We start from the raw sequence: 12,007 nt of genomic DNA on the forward strand, positions 1-12,007 counted from the left end.
AAATTAGCAAATAGGAGACATATGTTTTCAGTACTTTTTTTGTTGCTTGATGCAGCTACTTGTTCCCTGTACATAGCATTTTACATGGTTATTTGCAGTTTGTTTTCTTTTCATTAGTGTAGTTTTAGCTTTACAGAAGCAACAGAAAACCTTTGTTTATGAGAGTTGGGTTCAGCTAAACATTGTACAAAATTTTGTGTGAATTTTAACGACTGCCAAAACTTCCATCTAATGAAGCAACACTTTGTTTACCCAGATGTAGAAATTATGCAAAGCTGTATGGATAAAACTAATCTCTCTAAGTTTTCTTGCACTGTAAGAAATGTCAACAATATCTAGATCTATAGCATCCTTCATAGTATAACTTGCATAAGTAGGCATTAGAAGCAGTAATTGTAATCTATGTAGACATGAATCTATTCATTTATTATGTTTTCATGAATACCTAGAAGAATACAAATGTTCAAGTCGGGGTTTGTCCAGTTTTGATCATCTTTCTCCAATATTTACAGCGCTGAAGGCAGTCACATTTCCGGACAGAGTAACGGACGTGACCCACAGGCTCTTGCCAAGGCTGTGCAGATCCACCAGGATACCTTACGCACAATGTACTTCGCTTGAGTTTGGGAACTTCTCTCCAGAAAGAACCGAAGATTTCAGCCTACATTTCCAGTGGGGTCAGTTTACGGGAGATGTCTCCAGCCATACTGTAACTTTCACTGTGCGGAGACAATAGTTTCAATAAACTGGCGGAAAGGGATTGTTTACCTACGAAGATCATAGCACTATTATGCAATACGAAACCAGCCAACTGCTCTGTGTGTGTGTGCGTGTGTGCACATGTGTGCGCGCGCGTGTGTGTGTGTGTGTTCCGTCAGACCTCATGTCTGTGTCTTTCCTTTTTCCTTTTTCAGTATAGTTTCCTTTTTGCCTTTACCTCAGTGTTTGGCAGCACAAAACTCATCTTTATCAAGCAACACAAAAATGGAACAAAAAAAATGTTCCACAAACCTTGGATCTCAAAAGTAGTCACTGATTAGGTCAGAAATCCAGCCATTCACTTTAGTCCTCAAATTTGGGAGGGTGGGATGGTTGCTGTAGGTGGAAAAAGACATGTTTGAAAATATATTCTACCAGTTCTTCTTGAGATTCAAGAAGTCCCACCTCCTCAATGCCACTGTTCAAATTCCATTTATTGGTTAAGTTATCGATTAAATCAACTGATTGTTGAGTATAGCAAGTAGTTGTGGCTCAGCTTCATAACCAGAGCAGTGGAATTTTACATATAGAAGATAAAATCCAGGACTTGGATGAGCTTAAGCAATGATGGTGAGAGAGAAACTTTTGAAAATTCCAAGATTTGGGGGCTCTGTTTAATGTAGAAACTTTTGCTGTTTCTTTTATTGTTTACTTGCTAGCTCACAACTAAATGTGATTTTTTTTGTTTTAGCATCTTTATATTTATTAGAAAAAATGCTTAATTTAATATGAATTTACATTAAAATATAGTAGCATCAATTTTATTTAGTTCTGGAATGTAACCGTGTTGTATACTGACAGAACATTGCTACCGTTAGTGCAATAAGCGGTTGGTTAGAAAGCCCGTGTCCTACGCTGTAACGGAGCAGCAGTTGTACCACTATAACCGTGGGAGAGTGGACACCTCCGCACTTCAGAACCTTATCAGTTTTAATAAGAAAAAAGGTTGAATGCAAAAAAAAAGTAGGGCTGGGACGTTTTAATGTTAGTTTATTGGGACATTACCTTATTTAATTTACACATCTAATCACTGAAATGTGAATTTTTTTCAAATATTTTTCTGTTTTATTTCAGTCATTCCATTTTAAGATAATATACCAAGTTTTTTATTTGGAATTTTTTCATAAAAGTTTGACTTGTTTCATTGATACAAATCTCATGACGTTGTTTGCACTTTGTAAAACCTCATGAACTGCATGTTTTATCCAATGGTTGTCATTGCACTGGCTCGAACCGCAATATACAAAATGCTGCAGCCTTCTTGATGGATGGGCATTGCTTGTGTCCCAGCCCTACAAAACAGCCTCTCCTCTACATGAAAGAAATTGTACTTCTACAGAATTAAAAAGTAACTAGAACTTTATGGAAACCAAGAAGAAACTGCAGAATTTTCCTCCCCTTTCATAAAAAGCAGGCTTATTGTCATTTGATTATAATACAAACTCAAATATTTTTGATTTATTACACCCTTGCCTCAAACATAAGGGCTAATATTCTATGAACTCTGGCATGCAAACTTTCAGTAAATATTCCAGCTTAAAAAGGAATGTAGTGCCTGTTTTGTCAAAACTGATTCTTTAGGCACAATTGCCGTGATAAAATATGAAAAACCTATCAGAATTATCTCTGTTCCTTTAGCCCCCCCCCCTCCATGGTGATGAAGTAGAATCAGATTAAGTCAAATTATGTTGATAAAGTCTTAAGTTTTATTCATTTAGGAAGATGAATATTTTCTTTGTAAATCAGACTCCCATTCTCAACTTTACAGAAGTTTTCCATAGTACACAGGACATCATCTATATAAGAAAAGCAAAGTTTTGATCGGCTTTTGTTAGTGAATTAGACAGTGCTTTGCTTGAGAAATTTTAAGTAGATCTACTTTTTGAAATAAAGTTTTTTAAAAAGTCAATGGAGTTGATTTCACCACCAATCTCACTGAGATAGGACTGACACAATGCAAAATCAAAGAAATCTGTTTTTCCTTCATATTTTCTTATGCAGATCTCTTACTGCTCTTGATGTACATAATTGCCTGAAAGAGTTTTTAAAATATCAAAATACCACCTCGGATGTTACTTTTTATTTAATCTAAATACTGTTGGTTCTTTTTATTAAGCTCCACAAAGCTGGTAAAGAAATGTTGCCCAGAGAACTCCGTTTCGCAAATTAGTAACCATCTCTTACTAGATTCCCCATCATATAAAGGGGTATCTGATTTTAGTCAGGGGGGTACCCATTTGAAGGGAATCTTTACTTTGGAAACATCTTCTGCAGAGTCCACCTTTGTGGACGTATTTTTTTTCTTTGGAATCTATTCATTGATTATATTTGTATTTTGAAAAATATTATTTTTTGAGTTAATGTTTTGGACCAAAAGTGAATCATGGCTATGACTATTAAAACGATTCTTGCCAGATGGAGAGATCCTGTCAATATGCTGCTATAGATTTTGCATCACTTTCAAATCTTTCACTTACCAGCTGAAAAACCACAATGGCCATCAGATAATTCAAAGTCTGTAGCAGAAATAGGAGCAGTAGTGGTGTCATATTGTAACTTCCCAGCTTATAAAGTATTGGTATCTTTGATTGTGTCATCCCTGAAAAAATTGTTTAGGTGGACAAACAATCACGTGCTGGAATATCAAGAGAAGATCCCAAAAGAAGCAGTCCAATCCAGGCTTGTTTGAGAACCATGTATTAACCTTTCCAAGGATTGAGTGACTAGTTAGATGACTAACTAAATTCATCACAATCGCAGGGAAAATGAAGTTTTGTATGATGAGTATATTTGCAAATTATGTACAGTTATCCCAATAGAATGAATGTATACTATGTCTAATTTCCCTTGAAATAGATCAACAATCACAAGAGCTAGTTCCACAATGTGAAGATTCAGTTAGAAATAGACTTCTGGATGAACAAATAATTTACCAAGTTATATCAAAGCACTCCAAACTAACTGGCACCTCACTGTTTAAATCTGTCTAGTATAAGAAACTACTACAATCCTTCTCCCATTTGTCATTCTGATCAAACGGTTTTTAAAAATTCTTCTGATCTTCACTTTTGCAACTTTATCTTCAAGTGATCTGATCACAAAGAATATTTTGCTTTCCAAAGCCTATCAATGTATTATTTGTTTCAATCTAAACTACTTAACTATTAAGAAACAGTGCTCATACCCCAACTTATCTGAATTCATGATCATTACAAACTGTTCTTTCTCTCACACCACAAAATGCGTAATTGTATGTCACATTCAATAATGTTTGGAAAAATCCTTCAGGACAACTCCCCCACCAGTCAGCTCAGCAATACTAACATTTAGCAACGTTTACTAGGGCTAATCATCTATATGCACTGTATGCATGCAACATATTTCACATTAACTCACCAGCTCCCTATGAGCTATATTTGAAGAGGAGGAGACTTCTGCAGTCAAGCCACACCAGGACTTTAATACTTGGTGCCTTTGTCATGTTCCATTTGGTCTCTGTGGATCTAGTTTAATTGAGCCGATGCCGAATCTGAATCACAATTCAAATCACCACTGTTTACTTTAGACGATGTACAATAATGGTGTACATGGAATGCTGCTCTTGCAACTTTACAAACTGATAGCATTTAAAACAGAATGCTTCCTTGTACTGCATATTTAATCAGTCCACATTTCCCTAATGTCAATCTGTAAATTAGAGGTTTTTTGTGAGGAGGGGCATGTGTCCCTGTACCATACCCATCAGCTAAGTTTGTGAATGCCTGCATAAAGTGCCAATAGCATTTACAGACTAATGTCATTATATACCAGTGTTGGGAGGGCAGTGAGACCGATAGCTGCTATTTGTTAATCAGTGTCAGACAATAACTGCACTAGGAATTGAAGAGATTCTCACAGTTCCTATTTACAAGAGTGAAGGAAAGAATGTAGTGATTGACCAGTATAAAAATTAAATCAGGCCAGCTTTTACCAAGCCCCTTTTTCTGATTTTTTTTTTTCAGAACATTACCTACTGATTTAAATTTTAGTACTGGTTTATTGTTAACCTATACTGGGAGACACCACAAAACAAAAGAATTAGTGCAAGTGAAAACCTGACTGCCTGCCTGTATCAATACCACCACATTACAGGCAGGTACAGGTTTTGGAAAGTTAGCAATATATGCTGTATCTATCTTGGTACCTCTTAGTACTTAGTATGTGTAGTAATGTGGGGGCTTTTACAAGTATAGCATCTATTTTTGTGTACTGGAATGATCTCTCTCAATATGAGTCTAGTACCAATGGATGCAATATCTGCCACTACATATGTAATAAGTGCTGGAATTGATTTTACTGAATACCTATGCTGTAGAGGTCTAGTATCTGTACCATTAATGTTTTGGTATGGGCACAGACTTGAATGCAGATGTGGCATTTGTACTGGTCTATTGCTATAGGAAAGGGGTGGCTTCAGCATTTATGCTGATCCATTTTAATTATTTTTTTGAAGATCAGTCCTTAGAAAGTGCCTTTACAGAAGCTGGTGCTGTAGAATTTTTTTTTTGTTCATTATGTGGCTGAAACAGTTTTATATAATGCCAAGAATATGACAGTATCCTGTAGCTGATGTATTTAATGGCAGTTTCTACTAAGTCAGGACCAAGAAGGGGGACAATAATACGAAAAGCTTTGAAGAACACTCTCAATACACAACCTAACCAGAAAATGATACAGAATAGGAGCTATGATTGTTGTGAATTGACCACATTTCTTTAAACTCTATCTCCAAGTTGAGAATATTTTCCTATTTTGTAAATGTTTATATGTCGATGTTCTACTCAACCCCTTCCATTGGAAACTTCATGTCTAGAAGGAGAGATGAGTGATACAGGCCTAATGTGCGTTATGAAGTGTAACTGGTATGATAACAGAGTGCATGCGGTATATTAATTCTAATTTGCTTGTAACTTTGACAAAAACTTTATAGTTGGCCAACTGCACTCAATGGTGCTCCTATTATTAGGTCTATACCATCATATCTCTACAAGAGTTGATATTTTCAGTAAACAAATTAAGCTCTGGGAGGCACATTTCCAGTTTCTGAAATGGTGAATATGTATTTACATGTAAATGTATATATACATTTTCGTTCTCGTCACATTCTATTATCTGTTCTGAAGAATTCAGATTGTATTTTTTATTTAAACAAAGGAACTGTTTATAAATTGATACAATAACGTGAAAACTCTCTTAATGAACATAAGTGTGCTTACTGGTAGAGCCAGAATTTCAGGTAAGGAGTATTCATTCACTGAGGATTACATATTCGTTCTTTTGCGTTTTATTTAATTCTAATTCGAAGGAACCAATCTGGCAGAGCCAGTGAATTAGAGAATGTGCTTATTTGTGGATAGTACATTCCTAGGTTTCCATCTTAAGTTAACTATTTGTTTCTAACACTGATATAACAGTAAGAGAACTGCTATCATCTGAAGATAGTCTTGCATTTATTAAATCAATAGCTCTTACATTCAGCAGCTAAGCCATCTGCAACAGCAAAAGCAGTACTTTCCCTGTTTGTTGTTGACGAAAAGCTGGGATGAAATGGTGGGAGGAAGGCTAGGTTACTACAGTTGGCCCCTGGAGTTGTGGATTAGAGAGGGGAAAACTTGGCACGGTTCTGGTCACGCTCATCTGTTGTTGATGCAAAGGTGTGAATATAGATGAGGATAGGATCTATTTTGCTGCAACATTCTCAATGAATGAACAGTTTGTTACCATTTTGTCTCCTGGTCTCTCTCATGTACCTTGCTTTAATGGACATTTGCTCAAGAATTCAATACTTTTACAAAGTACACTGGAAAAAAAAATCTATATTTTAATTGGTTTCTACAGTTTGTTTTAATTGGATTGAATTGTTTGTGCTAATTCTTATGAAGCAAACTGTCATTTTTCTGTCCACTCCAAGGAGGCAGAAGCACTAATTGGGTAACTTTTCCTCCCCTAATGAATTCCAAATAACTAATCTGATGTGATATGAATAACAAAGTTGAAAATCCAACTTTTCAAACTGGTTTCTCTATTTAGTCTTTTGCAGCTCAGTGTTTTAGTATGTTCTTGGAATTGTGCTTAAAAAGTATTTTTGAAATTATATTTTCTATTAGCAAATTGAATCTATTAGATTTCTGATGGCTTGATCATATTTTGGCTGGATTGACCCCTTTTTTTAAATGTATTCTAGAGAAAATAAAAGAATGTTAAAATAAACATAATCAATTATACCAATAGGATCATAGAATTATATAGCATAGAATTATATAGCACACAATTAACTTATTTGCCCTGTGATATTTGCATAGGCTCTTTGAAAGAGTTGTCCAATTTATTCCACACCACATTTTTTCCACAAAACCTTGTAAACTAGTCCTCTTCAAGTATATGTCCAATTGCCTTTTGAACATTCCTGTGGAATTTGTCTTCTCTATGGTTTCAGATAGTATAAATTCTAAATTAAGTATTTTATTATTTCCTTATTCTTTGCCAGTTAATTTTCTACAACCTTGGTTCTTGACCCACAGGAAATAAACCTTTCATAATTTTGAATACTCTATAAAGTAGAAATGTAAGAAGGCATACAGCACAGAAAGAGGCCACGTAGCTTATAGTCAGTTGTGTCCATGCTGGTTGGCAAAAGATACATCTAGTTTTCTTACATCTTCTAACTTCCACTTCATAGCCGTGTAGGTTATGGTCCCTCAAGAACATATCTAAATACTTCTTGAATACAGTGAGGATTTCTACCTCTACCACCCTTTAAGATAGAGTTCCAAACTCTGACTACCCTTTAAAGAGAAAATAATGCCTCCTCAACCCTGTTTAATTCTTCTACCTGTTATTTATATCTATGCTCTCCTAATTATTGAACTGTCATCCTTATAATCCACAGTTAAATATCTCCTTGACCTTTTTCTACAGGGAGAACAATTCCAGCTTCAATTTCTTCCCAATAACTGATTTTCCTTATCCTGGTACACCTAATCTGTATCTTCTCTAATGCCTTGACATCCATTCTAAACTGTTAACTATTGAAAAATAATAATAAGAGGTTGGCTAGGACAGTAAAATAATCATTGAAGTACTAATTTCCAATCTGCATTCTTATTAGCTTATAATTGGACCTGCTTATTTACTTCATGGAGGAGATGATGATAAATTTGTGCAAATGTATAGAAATAGTGAAAAAATTAAATGTGGAAAAGTAAGTCAAATGGAACCAGTCATGCAAATGTTTTCATTGTATGTTGCTTGTACTACATAGAGTAAAATGTTTTGTTGAATGAGAATTTTATGAAGAGGGATTTATTTGATTTTGTTTTAAATCTGTCAGAAATGCTACTAATAACTATAGTTGACAGTTTGACTTCCAGTGCGACCTGAAACTTAAACTAAACGCAAGTGAAGTTGGGTGAATTTATGTTAAAGAATCATATCCTGGGGTGGAAGAGAGGGAAAAGGAAAAGAAATGTTACTAACTATGTCTCCTCTCACAGCAAGCATACCTCCTGTTAGCCTAGTACAGCAACATTTGTGTCAAGCTCAAGGAGAACTCTTAGAGTTTTCCTTCTCATATGAAGGATGAAAACTAGTAGTGGTTGGTGGTTGTGTATGGTGAGCGTTCTGTTTTAAGGAAGCTTGGGATTAAAAAAACACTGCACCTCAGTAACCTTCATATGCTGCATTTTAAAAAAATTGCTTTTGGTTACATTATATCTGCTGCACATGCTTGACAGTACACTTTAAAATGTTCAAAAATTGTCTTAATAGCAGTTATCGAATTGGATTTTTAATGGAAAAAAATGAGCCTTTATTTTGTGGTTATTTCTGAAAGTTAACTCTTATTTATTACTAATGTTTAGCATACCGCAGTGTAACATATGCATTAGTGTTGCAATTATACATTAAGAGGGAGGGCCTCTGCTATCGCTTGTTGCCTTTTTCTTCAGAGGAGATTAGTGTGAATTTGAAATTATCATAAGTGTTTTTGGATATTCTACCTATTACTGTTGAGGTTGCATAGAATAGATCACTGGCCTTCATTAAAGAATGACAAGATCTTTGCAGGTAAATCTTGCAAAAGGTGAAATCTTAAATTAGAAATGAAAAACATTGGTTCTTTAGTCCATCGATACTCAACTACATATGTTTTGTTAAAATGAATTTCATTAAGTGTAATTGTGTCATTAACATGTGTAAGGGATAAGAAAGATTTTGCAGCCACCAAAAATTAGTTTCTAACTGAAATCCTACAGCGATAGTCTGTGCGTGCAGTTGTGGAATTCATTGCAGGGTGTATTCAGTGTTGTAAGTCATCATAATGAAGGCCATTGATTTTTATATATATATGATGTTAAATTAAACCCATCATATTGTTTCTTTAATTAAACACACTCCCATTCAAGTGGCCAAATACCAATCCATAAATTTCCAAAGTGACCTCAGGTGAGCTTCATGCCATGTGACATTTATTTTAATTTTTATATTAAATTGAAATTGACCTGTGGCATCTGTAAAAGTTCAACTTTGGTCCAAGTTACCAAAACTGCAATTTTTTTTTGATCTTACCTGAAATTGGCAACAATATGATAGGTCAGCAATGAAGGCAATGGTATATTCTGGGAATTGAGAAAACCATACTGAGCTATGTGGGAGAGAATCAAATGACAGTATTCATTTCTGTTGCTTTAAATGTCAAAGTGGATATTCAGTCTACTGGATGACTTATTCCACTGCCATCAAATATCATTTTCTTTACAAAGTCATATTCAGTTCCCTGGCAATGTAATAATTTTCACGTGAAAGTTTGGAATTCCCACTTTTATGGCTCCTTTCACCATATACTATTCCCTAGCCAAAAAAAATGACCTGCAGAATTCTTTCTCGATCTCTGGTCATTCTTGATCCAGATGTTTGGAGAGCAGCTGTTGTGGGTGACTTGTCAGCTGAATTTTCCCTCCCTCTGGAAAAGTGCCTGACCTTGACTGAATGCTTCCCTGACTACATGGCTGAGTTCGAGAATTTACCATGTGGGGAATGGCAAGCCATTTATGTTTTATCAGTCCATAGTACGGTGTGTTACAGGATCATAGCGCTTCTGTGCCATGCCATTGACGTTGTAACAAATCTTAACTACATCAGTGCAGGTTTCCATATAATAAAAATAAACTTTTTAATTAATGTAATGCTGCTTCTATGTCTACATTTCTGCCTGTGTTAATGAATGGAAGCAGTGACAGCTGCATCAGATACATATGTCACTGGGGCCCAACACATTCAAATGTAAAAATCTAGTTGTTAATGTCACCTGAAACAGCTCTCTGGGAAAGAAAGAGAATAATGATCATCCTTTTGAATACCCAAGTTAAACTGATGAATTTGGGATCTCTGCATTTCCTGTTTGTATACCTTTTACATATTTAAGTTAGAAATATCTAACTTGTTCAAAGCTGAGTTCCTAGGAGATCATTTCTGTATTAACCCTCTTGAGTATCAAATAAGATTTGCTTTGTCTTTTGTTTGCAGTTACTCTCTTTATCCATAATGTTCAGTGTTGTGTCTTGAGTACCCATTAGCCTTTGGGCTCCACTGCAATTTTATTGAATCATCCTCCAATGTAATTGCATTGTTGAAGCTGCGGCTGTGTTTTTGTGGCAGTTGAACTTCAATAGGTTTTCAAACTCTAGGAAGTAATTAATTGTTTTCATCCAAGCAGATCATAATCAGCATTTTAGTTTAAAAATTCATCAACCTAAATGTGCTTTACAGTTTTCTAAATATGCATCAATATATAATGCCTTTAAACTTGTTTTCATTATCTGACAAGTAATGCACATTAATTGAGAAACGCACAGAGCCTCAAGAACATTTCTTAAAATCAAAGTATCCTGTGAATAAAATAGATTTGTAGTCTTGCATTTGGTGCATAATTGTTACTGTAGTCCTCAAGAGGGTTAATATTTGTGTAACGTGTTTTTGTAAATGTGTTCGTAATTTCTAAGAATTTCTTGCTTGGTCCATTCTTGTTACAAAAAAAGAAACTTGACATTTTGTGTTAAAATGCAAATGTATTTGCCAGTTGACTTGGATTTTATAGTCCCTAGATATTTGATCCAAAATTTTGTGGAACTTGGCAAACAGTTTGCCTGTACAAATTCTAGCAATTTCTTCCAGTGCAGATATTTTCGAAATATATTTTTCCTCCGTATAAATTTTGGGAATTAAATTTTATTTACATATGAAGCATTCAATTAAAATTCCAAAACTTAAAATCTAATGTGGTTACATGCAAATCAATTGACTGTGTGATTCTGTAGAGAAGTTTTGTTATTAGTGATTACATTTGTATAATTGCTGACTGAAGCTTCTCAAAGTATTTGGGGGCCATGCTGGATTTGTCTCATAAAATAAATATATAATGTATCTTTTTCAGTTGATCAAACCTGCGATCCAACAATATTATTCGACAGTTAGTTTCAAAATGTTCACTATGAAACCTCTGAACAATACTCGGCCAAACATCACAGGTGTTTTCTTTATTAAATTTGAAAACTAGATTTTTGTTTTAAAGTCACAGCATTGTACGTTACTGACTTCAAAATATTCTTGGAATAGGCTCCAAAAGAGAAATTATGATTTTATTTAATTTTGATTTTTGCTGCAAGTCATTATTTGTTACTAAAATTGTTTACACTTTAAATGTATCCTCTCCCTCCAATTCACAAATCATAAAATTGTGTCTCCAGAGCATTTCCCATCAGTTACGTATTAACATTATATGATCCTGGCAACATCTTATGGGTTGTCCTACACTGTCAGCCAGTGGTATGTTTCCCAGTCTTAATATATTGTAAAATCAAATCTACAGTGTCGCAAAAAATCTGTAACAAAATTCTATAGGTTATTTGACTAAATCTATTGTAATTTTTTAATGTAACTCTCTTGTTCAGTGTTACTGTCCTCTTCAATAAAAGTTTATTTCAATACATTAACGTTCAGACAAGTCCCAATATTTCTTAATTCTCTAGTACTGTTTTGCCAAGTTATTTGAGTATTTTTTGTTGTCTTAATTAATTACTTTAGGTTTGTGCAGTATCTTTGGACTTTGGTCTTTCAGCCCTAATATCTGACTTAAATACAGTTCAGGTGTAGAGGTTCTATGCAAAATCTGCAGCAGTCACAATCTATCATCATACAAAACTGATTATGATTT

General features: G+C 34.6%; 1 protein-coding gene across 3 annotated transcripts in view; it reads left to right on the forward strand.

Moving 5' to 3' along the window:
- LOC122563674 (protein argonaute-3) overlaps positions 1-11,786 on the forward strand; it is a 141,326-nt gene extending 129,540 nt beyond the window's left edge. For all 3 annotated transcript variants that reach the window (XM_087976855.1, XM_043717724.2, XM_087976856.1), the window contains one exon: positions 513-11,786. In XM_087976855.1, coding sequence (XP_087832981.1) covers positions 513-621 — 109 coding nt within the window. In that variant the 3' untranslated portion in view covers positions 622-11,786. The remainder of the gene's footprint in view (positions 1-512) is intronic.
- The last annotated feature ends 221 nt before the right edge of the window (positions 11,787-12,007 follow it).

Source organism: Chiloscyllium plagiosum, unplaced genomic scaffold, assembly GCF_037043375.1.
Source record: "Chiloscyllium plagiosum isolate Xiang-an unplaced genomic scaffold, Cpla_swu_hap1 HiC_scaffold_30, whole genome shotgun sequence".
Classification (NCBI taxonomy): Eukaryota; Metazoa; Chordata; class Chondrichthyes; order Orectolobiformes; family Hemiscylliidae; genus Chiloscyllium; species Chiloscyllium plagiosum.